The following is a 17,753-nucleotide window of genomic DNA, read 5'->3' as shown; positions in this document are numbered from 1 at the left end:
GCCTCGTGATGGAGTCATTCATGTCTCCTGTCTCTAGGCCAGGGGTGGGCAAACTTTTTGACTCGAGGGCCACCATGGGTTCTTCAACTGGACCGGAGGGCCGGAACAAAAGCATGGACGGAGTGTTTGTGTGAACTAATATAAATTCAAAGTAAAGGAGCGGAGGGGAGAGCAAGAGAACCGGATAGAACAGCCGGATCCGGCCCACGGGCCGTCGTTTGCCCACGGCTGGTCTAGGCCCACGGAGTTCTCCAAGGCTGGCCAGCTGCACACGTGTCAGTCCTGCAAGAGGAAACAGAGAGCGTGCGCACCACCCAGCACACTGTCGCACGACCGAGGGCCTGTCACACGCTAAACACAGTCACTGACACACCAAACCTCCTGGGAAATTGCGCGAAGCTACGCGGACCCTTCCTAGACCAGCCCCAGGCGGCGCCGTCCGTGGGGCGTGAGGCTGTGATGGGGGTGGGGACGAAGGCCCTGAGTAGGCGAATCTCCCTCTCCAGAGAAGGAAGCCGGCCTGGGGGCGCTGGGCCTGTTTAAAGCACTGTGATCGCTGACCCCGGAGTCTCGAGATGCTCTCTGTCAGGAAGGCGGGGAGATGACCAACATCCCAGGAGGAGTCCCAAGACCCTGGCCACACCAGCCCTCCCTCGCGTGCTCCTGGGCGGGCGGGCGTCAGCCAGCTCGGCACCGCCATGCACTTCCCTTCCCGAACCGCATCAGGCAACGGCCCCTCCGGCGGGGAAGCCGTGGGCGGTCTGTCCTGCTGTCCGTCCGGGGCAGCCTCACCTGGGGTCGGAGGTCCCGGCTCGGCACAGCGGGTCCTGAACGAGTATCCGCACGCCGCCCTCCTTGAAAACCCATCAGGTTTGGGCCCCAAGGACCTTTCTAGGGATGTCTTACAATCATTCAATATTTAGCCTGATGTTTACCTAGAAGCGTGCCCACAGAATATCACTTTCTAATGCAAACAGGGAACCGCGTGGGGGGACTGGGGACGGGACTGTTTTTTCTCGGTGGCATTCTTCCCCTTCCCACACCGTCCCGCTCGTGCTACCGTAAACTCAGCGGACCTCCCAGGGACCCGCCGGCCTCCCCATCGCACCTGGATCGCCGGCATCGGGGGAAGGAAGCTGTCCGCAGCAGGACTCCTGGCTTTCTTTTCTCCCAGAAGCAGAGAAAAGTCCAGTTCCCAGCCTCCTCTCGGGAAGGGGAGCTGGTAAAAACACACCATGTGTCCTGATATACAGATGGAGCCGTTGCCAAGGGCACGGCTCATAGCACAGGCCGCCCCCGACCCGCCCCGTGCCCCGCCCCGCCGCTGACAGCCTGCCCTCTCCTGAGACCCGCCCCCCCCCCCCCCCCGCCAATGCCTTCGGAGCACGCACCTTGACTTCTCACGTCCTTGTAAGCCCTTAGAAATGAGCTCTTAGCTCTTCCTTCTTCGCTGCCTAGAGCACCGTGCTGTGCTTGGTAAGGATCCGCGGGCAAGTTTGTCTCCAGGGCAACCCCCAAACTAAAATGACTCCGACCAGGAAACAGGAAGGGTGGAGGGAGACACCCCCCTTCTGGGCATAGGCCTCATTGCAGGAGCAGCGGGGGAGGATTCCAGGTGAGGAAAAGGCAGCTGAGTCCGGTTTCGCTGCCTAGGGATGCTAAGGACCTTGGGGGCTGGTCCCCCCTTCCCTTCCCGGGGCTGCACCTGGGGTCACGGGAGGAGCAGGCCACTTCGCCACAATGTCGCTATTCGGAGAAACACAATGCACACCTGTGGGTGGCCTGGCGCAGGCTGGCTCCATGTGGACTGTGTCCTACTTTTCCTCATCGATAATCTTAGACGCGGAGACCACCCAGTGAAGGACACCCGCTGCCCGATTCTCCAGATTACAGGGGTCCTCAAACTTTTTAAACAGGGGGCCAGTTCCCTGTCCCTCAGACCGTGGGAGGGCCGGACTATAGTTTAAAAAAACACAACTATGAACAAATTCCTATGCGCACTGCGGGCCCGGGACGCATCGGCTGCTAAGCAGGACAGGCAGCGGCACCCGGCGGGCCAGATCCATGTCCTCGGCGGGCCGCATGGGGCCCGCGGGCCGTAGTTTGAGGACCTCTGCTCCAGAATATCACGCACAATGACGTCTGAGCGCGTGGCGCACGCATCTCTGCCCACGCGGCCGGTTCTCCACCAGCCAGGACCGGCGGGACAGTTCCGAAAGCCTTTGTTATCCGCAAAACCAGTTTCCAGACCTCGCGTTTGAGAACTGCCGCGTGTTTCCCACAGAATTCCCCAAACCGTTACTTAAAAAAAGGAGAGCATCGGTTATAAAGGGAACACGTGGTCACCACTGAAACCGCACTCATCCTCAGGGTCCCGGAGACACCCCGTCCGGCACAGGCCCTTATCGCACACACTGAACAGGCGGCCATGTGAGGAGGGGCCACCGCAAACTTCCCGGGGGATCGGTTCACAGTGGATCCGGGGGTCCAGCCAGCGCCTCGTCCACCTGCCGTCACTGTCAGGTGTCAGTGGTACCGCCGTGAAGCTGGGGAAACAATGGCACAGGAGAAGGCTCCTGGTGGGGGGGGCACCCCAATGAAATCAGCATCCCCTCACCCTGCACAGGAGCTCAGCCGACTCCGGGAAGCACCCGCTCTCCTCCTCCAGCCGCGATGCCGGGACTCCATCCCAGCCGGCTCCCGGGCCTTGGCAGGAACGGGTTTCGTGGCGCCAGTGCGTTTGCTGTCTGCGGTCTCTGGCTCCTTGGAAGCCGGGAGGGGCCAGGCTCCGTGTTCGTCCGGAGAACATGTCCACACCCAGCCTCCTGTCGCCCACCGCGGGTGTCCCGGCCGCTGCCATCCTGTCCACCGGCTCACAGAGCCCCGGCAGCGGCGGCCCGGCTGGCTCCAGCTTCCTCTTCAGGGACTGCACCATCGGCCAGCAGCTTCCCACCAGGAGCGCAGTTTGTGACACTTGCAGCCCCTGGCCAAGGAGGCGGGACCTCTCCCCTTAGACCTCCAATCAGAAGAGACAGCCGCTGCCTGCTGAGTGCCTGTCCTGAAGCTAAGGGGGCTGCACGTTGCGTCATAAGGTTGCGTCCGATTGGTTAATTCTTGGTACCAGAAATCCTGATATACAAGTAGAGGCACCTGATTTTTTTTTTAATTGATTTCAGGGAGGAAGGGAGAGGGAGAGAGTTAGAAACATCCATGACGAGAGAGAATCATGGACCGGCTGCCTCCTACATGCCCCACACTGGGGATCGAGCCTGCAACCCGGGCATGTGCCCTGACCGGGAATCGAACCAGTGACCTCCTGCTTCATTGGTCTGTGCTCAACCACTGAGCCACCCCGGTGGGCAAGGCTCCCGATTTTTAAAAAAGCCACTTTGGAGCAAAAAGAGTAGGTCATTATTACTATTATTTGGTAAATCAATCAAAATGATACCTATTTCTTTTGCCAGTTCAGCAAAAAAAGTAATGCCTTAGCTCAGGGGTCCTCAAACTTTTTAAACAGGGGGCCAGTTCACTGTCCTTCAGACCGTGGGAGGGCCGGACTATAGTTTAAAAAACAAAAAACTATGAACAAATTCCTATGTGCACGGCGGGCCCGGGACGCATCGGCTGCTAAGCAGGACAGGCAGCGGCACCCGGCGGGCCAGATACATGTCCTCGGCGGGCCGCATGTGGCCCGCGGGCCGTAGTGTGAGGACGCCTGCCTTAACTAGTGTTCTACAGAATTTCAGTGATTGGTTTGTGGATGCCATGAGATGTAAAGGGTTGGAAAATGCCGTTGCAGTTGGTTCAGTCAGCTGTCAATCAGGCCACATCACCCGCCTCCCCCTTGCTGACCAAGGGACCTGGGCTGCAATGAGAGGCTGAGGATGGCCGATGGGGGAGGGCAGATGGCTGGCCACACGGGAGCAATGGCAACAGCCACAAACCACCTGTCTGTAGAGACATGAGGGTTCTCTCCAGACTCTGGAACAGACCCTTCCGGGTGGGGCAGGTGGAGAATGGGCACCGACAAGCTGTGAGAGACGTGGCCGGGGTGAAGAGAGGGGGCCCCGGAAGGCCCTGTCTCCCTGTTTCCCGAGGAAACTCCCTCGTGTGCGATGATGCGGACCCAGCGGGGCAGCCTCCCGCAGTAAAGGCAAGAGGGTTATAGGGCCCAGTGGCCTGTGTCCCGCAGACGTGCAGCCCTCAGCCTCCTGCTGGGTCAGGAGACAGCCTCCCCCCCGCCGCCCCCCGACTTTCCGTCTATTCCCACACGCCCTTCTCCCCAAGCGTCTCTTCCCAAGCCAGCCCTCCCTGTACCCCTCGTCTGAACTGAAACAAAAAACTCAACAATGCAGCTGGCAGCCAAGGGGTGGGGGGTCCCCCAGGGAAGGCCTGCAGCAGTGCGGGGAGGGGGGTCAGTTCTGGGCGTCTCTGGTTATGGCAGCATCGGGGTCTCTCATCGTCTGGAAAATGCTATTGCCATCACCATACACACATATGTGTGTCAAATGTGACCTATACGTCATGCTTGACACCTGCATTCACATCGCCTGGCACAAGCATCTCATACTGGCATCAAAAAGCTCTAGTCCAGGGGTCCTCACACTTTTTACACGGGGGGCCTGTTCACTGTCCCTCAGACCGTGGGAGGACCGGACTATAGTTTAAAAAAAAAACTATGAACAAATTCCTGTGCGCCCTGCGGGCCCGGGACACGTCGGCTGCTAAGCAGGACAGGCAGCGGCCCCCGGCGGGCCGGATCCATGTCCTCGGCGGGCCGCATGTGGCCCGCGGGCCGTAGTTTGAGGACGCCTGCTCTCGTCAGTCATTTGGGAAGAAAGAAGAAACCCAGGTCAAGAGGAGATGCATCAAGGATCAAACATAAGACCACACGAAGGGTCGAGCTCAACGGAAGAGGAGCCACGGGGAGGGTCACTGAACGGGGCCCCGCCGGCCCTCCTGTCACGGGGACTGTGTCAGCCACGTGCCCACTGAGCGGGGTTTCTCCAGGGCCAGGGGCCATCCAGCCCGGTCTCTGTGAACAGGAACGTTTCCCTTCCGTTTCCAGGCACGCCTCCCCCTCAGCGCACGGGTGGGGCTCACACTGTCGCCGGTCCCTCCCGACCACATCCAGGAGGCAGACCGGGATGCTCACGGGCTCAGGCAGCGGGCCTGTGAGCTGTGAGGCGGGCTGGTCACCCATTCAAGTAACAAAGGGGGGCCAGTCCACAAGGCCTGCTTCCTGCCCACGCCTCCCCGCGTCCTGCTATTGGAGAGTAACTGTTCTGGGAACGTTCTTGTGAAAGACCAAAAAGAGTCAGCCGATTTTTAAATAAATCCCGAATTCAATAGAGGATGGATTCCCACAATCCTTTTCTCTTTGTGCAAATATTTGCTGAAATACTTAGAAAACATAGCCGTGCGTCCTCAGTGGGAGTTCTCCTGCTGTTCGCAGCGTCTCCAGTCGCCGGGAGGAAGAGAGGGGCAGCCTGGCTGTTCCCTGAGGGGGGCCTGGCTCCTGGGCGCCCCGGCAGCTCCCGGAACTCAGTGCCGCACGCATCGCGGCTGGAACAACCGGCCCCACCTACACCTTTGATGTCAGGGATCAGGCATCCCTGGGAGGGCAGAGGGGGATCCAAAACGCACACATCGTCCCCACCCCCCACCGCAAGGCGTCCTGCGTGATGCGTCCCATCCACATCACTGCGGACTCAGCAGGCAATCAGCTGTTCTAAGAACAGGCTGACCCAGAACACCTTTTCCGTTGTCTGTTGCCCTGCCCTGCTAGCAAATCCTGAATTAATCCCCAGAATCCAGCGGCTGCTTAATGAACGCCACGGCTATATTGCGACCGTCCCCCGAGGCTGCCGTGGCTCCCTGGCCACGGCCATCAGGTACCCTGATACCCGTCGGTGTGCGTGCAGCTCATCCGAGAGGGGTCCCCTGCAGGGTCTGAGAACACCGCATCGCAGTCCTGGCTCCGCAGGGGACCTGGAGGTGGTCCTGGCCTGGCCACGCCCCGTCCGGAAGCTTCAGAAAACCACCTACCCACGTGGGCACACGGCTTCTGCCTCGTGAACACGAGTTAAAAGGAGCTACTTTCCCAGGCCCAGAACTGCGGAGCAGTGAGGTGGAAAGTTCTGGAGGCTTCTGGATTATTCCAGCACCCGGGATCTCTCAGCCCTCGGGAAAAACCCTGTCGCCATCACCGTAAATAGAGACCGATGTCAAAGGTACCGTGAGAAGTATGCGCGAGTCCTTGGAATGTGAAAGAGATGGATGGATGCTATCTGTAACCACTCCAGAAACTTGAGGATGTTTAGTGAACTATCTATTTCCTCTGTTGGCATTTTCCAATCCGCTCCTGTGGGTAGATTAATTATGGATCTGAAGCATTTAAATAGGAATGTTTCTTAAGGAAGGCAATTAGCTAGCACGAGGCAGTTACCAAGTCTTTGGGAAATAGTCGGAGGTGTCTTTGCACAGACTTCAGCTTTAATAATTTGCTCAGAACTTTTCATAGCCATTCTTTGCACAGCATCTTTTGGGGGCGATTATTCCACTTAGGTTTTTGAGCACATTGTGGCTGCTTGGGGTTTCCTAAACTTAATTACTCAGTGTTTAAAGCTAAGAATTTAATGGGAAGTTAATCGTATTTTGATTGTCGAGCCATCAGCACCGCCGACTGTATAATTCCCGCCGGTTCCCGCCGGGCGGTGTGTCCATCGCCGGGACAATCTCAGGAGCTAGCGTGCACCCGGAGCACCTGCTTTTTGTTTGTTTTGATTGTTTGTTAGTGTTTGTTAATCCTCACCCACTGGAGGGGCTGCTTTTGTAGGTGAGGCAGACAGGGACCCGGGCAGAAAAGAGAAGTCCTCTCCTCAAATTGACTGTACCAGGAGCTCAACAGCAATTATCAGCAGTATTTCTTTCTCCCACCGTTTAGAAGGTTTGCGCTGCTGTGTAAAACGTTACCAAGTACTGGCCTGCCTGTGTGGCTCCGGGGTTGAGCGTGGACCTAGGAACCAGGAGGTCACGGTTCGATTCCCGGTCAGGGCACAGGCCCGGGTTGTGGGCTCGATCCCCAGTGTGGGGCGTGCAGGAGGCAGCTGGCCCATGATTCTCTCAACATGGATCTTCTGTCTCTCTCTCCCTTCCTCTCTGAAGTCAATAATATATATATATTTTTTAAAATTACCAAGTGCCCATAAAGAGACCCACACACTCAAGGTTTCTCAGTATCACTCAGGGAAATGGGAGGGTGGCAAAGGTGGAGGCTGTGTGGGAGTGTGGAGACACGCGGGCCCACAGGGGCTGAGCGTGGCCTTGGAAGCCAGCCCGCTGGATGGAGCAGGAGAGACTGGCGGAGTAGCCACAGCGCTGCGGCCCGTCCTGCTGGCTGGGGCAGCGGGCCTCTTGGCTGCTAGCAGCGCAGGAGGGGGGCCCCGGTTCGGGGGACAGCCCAGCGCCTCCCCCACAGCCCCCGGCGGTGAGCGCTGTCAGCGTGGATTTGTCTCTTGACCTTCTGCACCCCGTGGGAATACAGACACAGCACCCTCATGGACGCCTCCAGCCGCAAAGAGTGGGCGGGAGACAGGAGGCAGCCAGGAGGCCGGGGAGGTGGTGGGGCGGGAAACAGAAGCTCGGGTGCGCGTTTCCGGGGAGCTGCGTGGGGAGGCCCGCACGGGCCACGGATCCCAGAGGAGCACGCGGCACAGAGTGGACCAGGTGCGGGGAGGCCTGGCCGGTTAGCTCCCTGAGGCAGCAGGAGGGCAAGGACCCCCGGGGCGGGGCGGGGCGGGGAAGCGCCTTCAGCTCCTTCAAGGAACAAAGCGAGCGAAGCAACCAGGAGTGGCCACGAGAACCTGCACTAGAGGGACCCGGGGCGTGCCCTCGGTCTGCGATCAGAGCCGTGGCTTTGACGGGACCCTGTGGGCCGTGACACCCCCCACGGCGGAGCTCTGCTACGTGAAGGCCGGGAGCGGCTCCCACGCCAAGTGCCGCTTCATTTCACACCGTGGACACTGCGTGCCTCCCTTCACTGAGCCCTCCCGACGGCCATCTCCACGGAGGTGAACCGGTTTCCCAGGGCGTCGGCCACGTTAGTTATATTTTTGCCCGCGGTTCACCGACACTTCCGCTGCCATCCCCCCCCCCCCCCCCGCCGCCTACGCGGGTGGGCGTCGCTTCCCTTCCCTGTCGGAGCCTGACGGGCGCTGGAGGGTGCCTGCGCTCTCTCCATCCTTCACTGCTTATCTGCCCCATAAAGATGTGAATCCTGACGGCCACTAACGTCCATTCAAGCTCAAAAGCCAAGGGGTTTCATTTCCGGGACCGTGGCCTTTGGTGTCCAAAGGATTTCGAGACAGCACCTCGCTGGGGGCCCGTGCGTCCCGAGGGGACAGAGGAGAGGCCGCCCGCCGGGTACTCACTGCTGTAGCTCAGCTGGAAGCCGGGCGCCGTGTCCGCGCCGTCGCTGTCGAACTCCAGCCGCAGGTGGTTGGAGGTGCTGTTCAGGGTCAGGCCCAGCAGCTCACGCCGCGTGAAGGTCCCCAGGGGCCGGGAGGCACCGTCTCGCCCGTCGAACACCTGGTGGAAGCACGCGAGAGGCTGTCACTGCCCGTGGTGTCCGCTGAGCAGTGATCTGTGCTGCTCGGGAGCCGCCCACGGACACGCCCAGGGCCGGGGCCCCGGGCAGCACCTCCTGGGCTCTGCGTAGAAACTCATCCCACGTGGACTCGGGAGGGAGGAATCGCTTCTGTCTGGAGCGCCTGACCTGAGCGCGTAGCTGCCAATGGGGTCAAGGCCCTGCCAGGGACCCCTCTATCCGTGCAAGCGGATGACGGGGGGGAGGGGCAGGGGAGGGGGAATGACTGTCCCTTGCAGCTGGGTTTGCACATCCTCGCAGCCTCACAGCTTAACAAAGGTGGGACCCACAGCACTGGGGTGAGGTGTGTCAGCACGAGCCTCTTGTGCTTGTAAGAATAAAAACCCCAGCCCGGCCGACGTTTCTGGTTGAGCGTCAACCTATGAACCAGGAGGTCACGGTTCCATTCCTGGTCAGGGCACATGCCCGGGTTGCGGGCTTGATCCCCAGTAGGGGGCGTGCAGGAGGCAGCCGGTCCATGGTTCTCTCTCATCATGGATGTTTCTGTCTCTCTCTCCCTCTTCCTTCCTCTCTGAAATCAATAATACATAAGAAAAGAGTGAAACCCCCAGACTTTTGCAAAGGGAACGAGAGGAGAGATGCGCCCCATCTTGCCAAGGCTCAACCGTGTGACCTGGACAAGTTGCCACGTCTCCGTGGACCGAGGGGCCGCGGACGGGACGAGGTCCTGCCTTGGTCTGTGCTGCTCACGGCCCGTCTGATGCCTGAGGCTCGAGCTGCAATGTGTGCTCCCTGGGCCCCGGCCCCCAGGAGGCCCCGCTCCCTGCGCAGCCCCCGGAGAGGGGGCGGCTCTCAGGAGCCTCAGAGGTCACGGGGCATCTCCACCTGGAGGTGGGATGTTCTAGGTCAAGGCAAGACCTGGGCCGCCTGGGACCCGATTCCCCGGCCTGTGCCCTGGAGTCCCCCGGGGTGTGGGGGTGCTGGGCGCGGACCCCGCAGGCACTTGCCGAGCCCGACCCTCGCCATCACAGGACACGCGGAGCCCCGCTGCGGGGCCCCAGCTCATCCCCCCGGCCTGCTTCCTCCAGTCTGTCCAGTCCCCGAGTGGCTTCTCCACGCGAGCCGGCCCCGTGGTCCCGTGACAGTGGCTGCGACGTGTCCACAGTCACATCACGGTCATCGCCGCTCTGAATGCCGGGACCGCGTGCACACGGAGTGGCCACAGGGGGCTGGCTGGGGCCCTGTGAGCTGTCACAGTGGCTGTGAGTGCTGGGCCCAGGGCTGGACACACGCCCTGCATTACACCACTAACCTCCAAACAGCCGGCCGGCCGGCAGCGGTGCATGTCTTTACACGTTTGGAAGCTAGAAGTGTTCACTGATTTGCCCGCGATCTACCGCTAACGTGGCAGATCAGGACCACAGACCAGCTGTTTCGAAGTCCACGTTCCCGCCTTTGAGTGGCACCGCCTGCCGCTTCCCGGTGGGAGAAACCAGCTGGGGAAGGGGCGTCACAGGAACATACGAATGCAGGACACGCACCCACCCGGTCTGCCTGTGGAGGGAGGGGCCCCGCAGCCGGGGGAGGCGGCCGTGGCCGGAGGAGGGGCCTTACCCGGAGCGTGTCCCCGTGCTGCAGCTGGAAGGTCCGCGCCCACAGACGGATGCCCTTGCCCGCCTCCGTCTCGATGCTGTAGATGCACTCGTGATGGTTGTCGTAGTTGGACGGGAAGTTGGGCGACAGCAGCGTCCCTTCGTTGCCTGTGACCCTCGCCCCACACTCAGCTACAAGGGAAAGGGGAAGAGGGTTTGACGTTAAATGACTGGTGTTAACAGAGGCATTTAAAGCCACGGCAGCCCGCCCTCCTCTCAGTGTGTCTGTTGTTGGTACATTGTAGCCACAGATCTCTGACCTGGAGTGTTTCCCCGGCTGCACGGGAAGGTACCCATGTTCAAGATGTTCTTCTTGCTTTTTTTTTTTTTTAATATATTTTATTGGTATTTCACAGAGAGGAAGGAAGAAGGATAGAGAGTCAGAAACATCGATGAGAGAGAAACATCGATCAGCTGCCTCCCGCACACCCCCCACCGGGGATGCGCCCGCAACCAAGGTACATGCCCTTGACCGGAATCGAACCCGGGACCCCTCAGTCCGCAGGCTGACGCTCTATCCACTGAGCCAAACCGGTTTTGGCTTCTTCTTTCTTTTTTAAAAAATATTTTTATTGATTTCAGAGAGGGAGAGAGCGATAGAGACATCAACGATGAGAGAGAATCATGGATGGGCTGCCTCCTCATGCCCCCTGCTGGGGATGGAGCCCACAACCTGGGCATGTGCCCTTAACTGGGCATCTAACCATGACCTCCTGGTTCCTGGGTCAAGGCTCAACCCCTGAGCCATCCATGCTGGCCGGGCAGGATTTTCTTAATTTTCTTACTAGGATGCCTCAGGCCCAAGGGAGCAGCATGCCATCCCACAGAGAGTTCTGGAACAATCCACGAGTCCCGGCACCTGCTGCATCGCTGGGCGACACATCTCCTCTCCTCGCCTCGTTCCGGCCTCATGAGATGGCCCGGTTCCCTGTCCCAACACGACCGTCATGGCGGTGCCATTTCCCTGCGTTTTCAGTTCATGGCATCACCCGGATGCGTTTGTTTAACCAGGATTCCAAACCCGCAGGGGCCACCCCACTGCCCGAGCTGCCTGCGGTGTGTCCCGGGATGGGGCAGTCCTCCTCCTCCTGACCAAAGGGGACCACCTCGCTTCTGGGTCCTAGTTCCCGTAAAACCTCCTTGAATCTTTGATCAGCAAAGTGAGCGTAGCCACCCTCGCTTCCTGAGGACCCGGGGCCCGGGCCTCTCGGCACCTGCTCCTCACCTGCGCTAGTGAGGGCCTCGGTGAGAATTCCTTCGGCTCCAAACGCCAGGGCCCCAAGTGGCCCTGAAATAGTAAAGCTGCTAACTGTGTGTGTGTGTGTGTGTGTGTCCATGTGCAGGCATGTGTGTGCTTGGACAGGTGTGTGTGTGTGTGTGCTCCGACAGGCGTGCGCATGCTTGTACAGGCGTGCGCATACTTAGACAGACGTGTTCATGCTTGGACAGGCGTGTGCATACTTAGACAGGCGTGTGCATGCTTGGACAGGTGTGTGCATGCTTGGACAGGTGTGTGGATGCTTGGACAGGCGTGTGGATGCTTGGACAGGCGTGTGGATGCTTGGACAGGCGTGTGCATGCTTGGGCAGGCATGTGCATGCTTGGATAGACATGTGCATGCTTAGACAGGCATGTGCATGCTTGGATAGACATGTGCATGCTTGGACAGGTGTGTGCATGCTTAGACAGGTATGTGCATGCTTGGACAGACATGTGCATGCTTGGACAGGCATGTGGATGCTTGGACAGGAGTGTGCGTGCTTGGACAGGCGTGTGGATGCTTGGACAGGCATGTGCGTGCTCGGACATATGTGTGCTCATGTATTTATGTATGTTGTGTGGGGTCTCCTGGAGCCAGGGCACCTTCAGGATGGCAGTGTCCGCCTTGGCAGCGAGGACGGACAGGGCTGTGAGGAGCGTGCGGCTGGGGAAGAACTTTGAGAACCACCAACAACAGGAAGCGGCGCTTCTTGCTGCCGCCTTCCCAGTGGGAGGAAGCAACTGGGAAATGGGAGCATGAGAGGCGGGGAACCAGCTCCCAGGTGCCACGGGCCCGGGCGGATCTCAGCGCCACTTCCAACCTGTGATTTAAAGGCACACTGCAGCCACTGGCCAAGTACCAGGGGCTGCGGGCAGAGAGGGCCGTGGGGAACCCTGGTTTCAGGCACCCCGTGTTCCAGTCTGGCTAACTGCGTGACCGTGGCCAAAGGTCTCAGCAGCTGTGGGGCTCAGCATTTCCGTCTGTATAATGGGACTCCCTGTAGGGGTGCTGACTTCACGGAGGTGCCTGGGGGTACTGAGTGAAGGCATGGGGAGGAACTCAGCGTGCATTCTGGTCGAGAGTCAGGGCTTGCTCACGTTAACCGCTGTTTCCGCCCCAGGTACTCTCACGTTGCATTGTAGGCAACAGTGTGGGATCCCAGAGAACAGAGCAGCGATGTAGAGATAATCCAGATAGAGCAGAAGCACGGCGAGTGGATTACTGTCATCGCAGGCTGCTTCGTGCTGCGTCTGCAGAATGACGCTGTGACTTCACTGCGGTGAGAGTTTCTTTGAGATCTTAAACTGGAACGGGTCCCAGGATCCTGGGGGTTCTGGGGGCAACTCTAAGGCACTGGGTAGAGTTTTCCTTGAGGCAAATGTTCAAAACGCGCACCCAGCTCTCAAGTAAATAGCATGACCGCAGAAAGGAAGAGCGCCATTTGGGGGGAAAGCCAGAGAGCAGACGTGAGCCGACGTGTGCCTGGCAGGCGACGAGGGGATCCCGCTCAAGGTCATCGCTGGATTGTTGGCGCAGGGGGTCCTGCCTCTGACGGTCTGTGCTTCGTGAAAACGGGAAAGACAGCGTTCGCTCTGGAGTCAGGGACGTCCCTCAACAGCACAGCGGCGGAGAGGCGCTCCGTCACGGGAGGTCAGGTTTTCCTAGCTAACAATGCAGGGTTCGGAGGATTAAGGGATCTTATTTTCACAGCTGCCCCGCCGGCCTCGAGGCGTCCCTGGGGAGGTAGGCCTGTGCACTGCGGACGCCCTGGGCTCCGCGGTCCTGCCATCAGGGGGATCACAGGGACTCCGCAGGTGAATGTCTGGCGCTCGCTATGCATCAGCGCGCTCTGCCCCGTCGGGTCGGTGGCAGGCGGTGAGGCTGCGCGTGCCCAGCAGCAGGGGGGCGGCGGGTGCAGGCTCGTGTCCGGGCTGAGGAGCAGGCCCTTGGACGTGCAGGCAGAACGCGGCCACTCAGCCCTGCAGCCCCCCCTCCTGCTGCCCTCCCAGGGCCCCAGCCCAGAGTCACAGGGACGTGACCCCCGGGCCCCACCTAACCCACCCTGCTGCCCGGCGCGTCTCCAAGCTCCTGCACACCTTCCCGTTGGCGTCTGGGAGCACTGCCTCGATTCTGAGAACAACCCGGGCACGCGGACTCCCACCCAGACTTCACTGCCTACCTCCTGGCCCGTGCCAGCGAGCCGGCCAAACAGAGACACGGCGGGACGACAGCCTTTACACTGTCGCCGTGCTGTGCCAGGAGAGACACCTGCTTTCCATCCACACAGCTGTCCGAGGCTGTGCCACTGCAGCCTGTCCGAGGTCTGTCACTACAGCGTGTCAGAGCTTGTGTTACTACAGCGTGTCAGAGGCTATGTCACTACAGCATGTCAGAGCTTGTTATTATAGCGTGTCAACAGTCATGTTCCCACAGCATGTCAACAGTCATGTGACTACAGCGTGTCAGAGGCTATGTCACTACAGCGTGTCAGAGCTTGTGTTACTACAGCGTGTCAGAGGCTATGTCACTACAGCATGTCAGAGCTTGTTATTATAGCGTGTCAACAGTCATGTTCCCACAGCATGTCAACAGTCATGTGACTACAGCGTGTCAGAGGCTATGTCACTACAGCGTGTCAGAGCTTGTGTTACTACAGCGTGTCAGAGGCTATGTCACTACAGCATGTCAGAGCTTGTTATTATAGCGTGTCAACAGTCATGTTACTACAGCGTGTCAGAGGCTTTGTCACTATAGCGTGTAAGAGCTTGTGTTACTACAGCGTGTCAACAGTAATGTTACTACAGTGTGTCAAAGGCTATGTCACTACAGCATGTCAGAGCTTGTGTTACTACAGCGTGTCAACAGTAATGTTACTACAGCATGTCAGAGCTTGTTATTATAGTGTGTCATAGTCATGTTACTACAGCGTGTCAGAGCTTGTTACTATAGCGTGTCAACAGTTATGTTACTACAGTGTGTCAAAGGCTATGTCACTACAGCATGTCAGAGCTTGTTACTATAGTGTGTCAACAGTCATGTTCCCACAGCATGTCAACAGTCATGTTACTACAGCGTGTCAAAGGCTATGTCACTACAGCGTGTCAATAGTTGTGTTTCCACAGCATGTCAAGGTCGTGTTCCCACAACATATCAAGGCCGTGTTGCCACAGCATGGTTTCCAGCGTTACTTTACCTCGTTTCCCTTTATAAATGTGATTGACACGGTGTCTCTCCCTGAGTCATGAATTGTGGGGCTGAAGGAGCTGACCTTCCAGCTGAGACAGCACAGCTGGAGGCTCGCCCCCTAGCAGGCAGCTAAGTGGCCGGGTCCACGCCCGCCCCCACCCTGCCCTGCCCCCGCCGCCGCCCTCCTCCCACCACACAGGGCCCCAGGGCCCCACGTCCCCACGGCGCCAGGCCCGCCCCCTGGATGAATGAAATGAAAGCGTGTGACCACCTACCCACACACCTTGGCAGAGGCGCACTCCACACACGGCGGCCCCCGCCCAGGCAGGTAAGCGTGGTGGCACCTTCCAGGCGGTACCCCGGGAAGCAGGAGAAGGTCAGCGCGTCCCCGACCCCGAAGCGGAAGCCCATCCTGCGGCTGAAGGCGGGGACGCCGGGGTCCTCGCACGGCTCCAGGTCGTACTCTAAGCAGGGAGAGAGCAGGCGTGGGAGTGGGCAGACACGCGGACACCGTTCAGAAGGCACGGGCTGTGATTAGAAGCGAACCGATGCGTGCACATGCCCCTCCAGATTGCCACACCTGGCGGGTGAGTCCTCTTCCTCGCCCTGTGAGCGCTCCGACAAGGGGCCTCCACGTGAGTATTTTTAAGGAGACTCATAACAAAACCAGAGGCCTGGTGCATGGAATTCGTGCATGGGGAGGGGGTCCCCTCAGCCCAGCCTGGACCCTCTCCAATCCGGGACTCCTTGGGGGATGTCCGACTGCCATCCCAGGGACTGGGCCGAAACCAGCAGTTGGGACATCCCTCTCACAACCCTGGACTGCTGGCTCCTAATCGCTCACCTGCCTGCCAGCCTGATCACCCCTAACTGCCCCCCCTGCCAGCCTGGTCTCCCCTTAGTGCCCCCCCCTGCTGTCCTGGTTGCCCCCAACTGCCCCTCTCTGCCAGCCTGGTCACCCCTAACTTCCCCCCCGCCCCCCACCATGGGCCTGGTTGCCCCATGCAGCCTGCTGGTCAGTCATTTGGTCGTCCCTCACTAACCCCCCTGCCAGCCTGGGCGCCCAACACAGCCTGCTGGTCAGTCATTTGGTCGTCCCTCACTAACCCCCCTGCCAGCCTGGGCGCCCAACACAGCCTGCTGGTCAGTTATTTGGTCGTCCCTCACTAACCCCCCTGCCAGCCTGGGCGCCCAACACAGCCTGCTGGTCAGTCATTTGGTCGTACCTCGCTAACCCCCCTGCCGGCCTGGGCGCCCCACGCAGCCTGCTGGTCAGTCATTTGGTCGTCCCTCACTAACCCCCCTGCCAGCCTTGTCGCCCCACACAGCCTGCTGGTCAGTCGTTGGGTCGTACCTCGCTAACCCCCCTGCCGGCCTGGTCGCCCCACGCAGCCTGCTGTCCGGTTGTTACTGTGAGGGCGTCGTGACCGATTTGCACTTTCCTCTATTATTAGTATAGATAAGACGGCCCTTTCAAGCTGCCCCTTTAAGGGCGTGAAGTTATTTTACGATTTCCCGTTGCTGAAATCAGTTCCCCTCCTCTCGAAGTGTCTCCGAGTGACCGACACGGGGGCACCAACTCCGAGAGGCCACGCTGGTGGGAAGCTGTCTGTGCCGCCCCCTCTGCTCAGGCCTCGTGGCCATCCTCTCCGGCCTGTTGTCAGCCGTGGCGGGGGCTGCGGGGACCTAATGGACGATACACTCCCGGCTGCTGGGAGCTTGGCAGCCTCTCGGAGGAAAGTGCCGAGTTCCGGGTAAAGGGGACGATGCCTGGCGGGTTGCTGCACTGGGGACTCAGCCTCAGAAACGCAGGGCCCAGCAGCCACGTCTGTGTGTGCCCGTTCGGAGCCACAGTGCCACGTCCGCCTCCCGCACAGCTGCACCCGGCGCCGCTCTCTGGCCCACTGCAGCCGTGTGTCTGTCTGGGTTAAGTGTGGGAGTGCGGGGTGCCTGTTGGCTCGGTGTCCTCCTGCCTGCCCCCCCATCTTCCCTCTGGAACTTGCGTCACCTGCGGTGCTGGCCGTGTGAAGCGCGGCCTCCTCCCTCACGTGGGCAGATGGCCTTGACGGCTCTCCACTTCCCTCCTGTTCCCCCCGGGCGTCTGGTCCTCCCCATGCCAGCCGGGCCGTCCCTCCGCCCAATGCTGTTGCCTCCGGGGCTGAGCCAGCAGCGCCCTGTTCCCTGTTGAAGCTCGCACCCGATGAGCTTAGGAAAGGGTCGGGTCACGTCGTCTGTTGCATTCTCCCAGGGGCCTCGTACAAGTGAACGTCCAGTCCCCATGGCCTCTTCACCTCTAGGGCTCCGAGCACAGTGGCCTCCCCCTCCACGTGCCCGTACCCATGGCTGCTCCTCCTTCTGTGGGGACCCCACACCACCCACCTGCCCCCCACTTCCTTACAGTCATCGTCAGCTTCTCAGAGACCGGCCCTCGCAGCCTGCTCACCACATCTTTTCTCTTAGCCCCTGACAGCGCCCCGGAGGGCCTGGAAGGACCCCCCACTGGACACAGGGGCTGCAATCAACCCCAAATTCCTCTCGGTTGTGTGTGTTCACAATTTCTTCACCCCAAAGTGAGATGCGGGCATGGAACTCGCTGGAGGGTGGGACCCGAAATGACCAAGCACAGCGTCTCGAGGGCGCCTCCAGCGAGGCCAGGGTCCCCGGGAGGCAGGTGAAATGATGGCCAGGAGCACAAGGGTTTGTGGGAAAGACAGTGACACCAACATGTCTCCACTGAGATTTGCAGAGTGGATCCCGTGGGTGCCTCTCGTTTCCAGGAGGTTCAGCCCCGCTTCCCACCAACTAATGAGAGTTATTTGCCGGCCACTTATCTCTAATCACACACACATGCACACAACCATACCCACACACATGCACACTCCCATACCCCACACACATGCACACAACCACACCCCACATGCATGCACACAACCACACCCTACACGCATGCACACACCCACACCCCACACACATGCACACAACCACACCCCACATGCATGCACACAACCACACCCTACACACATGCACACACCCACACCCTACACAC

At 59.7% G+C, this 17,753-nt stretch overlaps 1 protein-coding gene across 1 annotated transcript in view; it reads right to left on the bottom strand.

Annotated features, from left to right (window-relative positions):
* CSMD1 (CUB and Sushi multiple domains 1) overlaps positions 1-17,753 on the bottom strand; it is a 1,048,987-nt gene that overhangs the window by 159,232 nt on the left and 872,002 nt on the right. Inside the window, exons 21-23 of the mRNA XM_080662039.1 lie at positions 14,983-15,171; positions 10,223-10,392; positions 8,433-8,589 (exon numbers count right to left, since the gene is read on the bottom strand). Of these exons, the coding sequence (XP_080518165.1) occupies positions 8,433-8,589; positions 10,223-10,392; positions 14,983-15,171 (516 nt within the window). The remainder of the gene's footprint in view (positions 1-8,432; positions 8,590-10,222; positions 10,393-14,982; positions 15,172-17,753) is intronic.

Source organism: Plecotus auritus (assembly GCF_963455305.1).
Source record: "Plecotus auritus genome assembly, chromosome: 3".
In the NCBI taxonomy this organism is placed as follows: domain Eukaryota; kingdom Metazoa; phylum Chordata; class Mammalia; order Chiroptera; family Vespertilionidae; genus Plecotus; species Plecotus auritus.
This window is presented reverse-complemented; position numbering and strand designations above follow the sequence as displayed.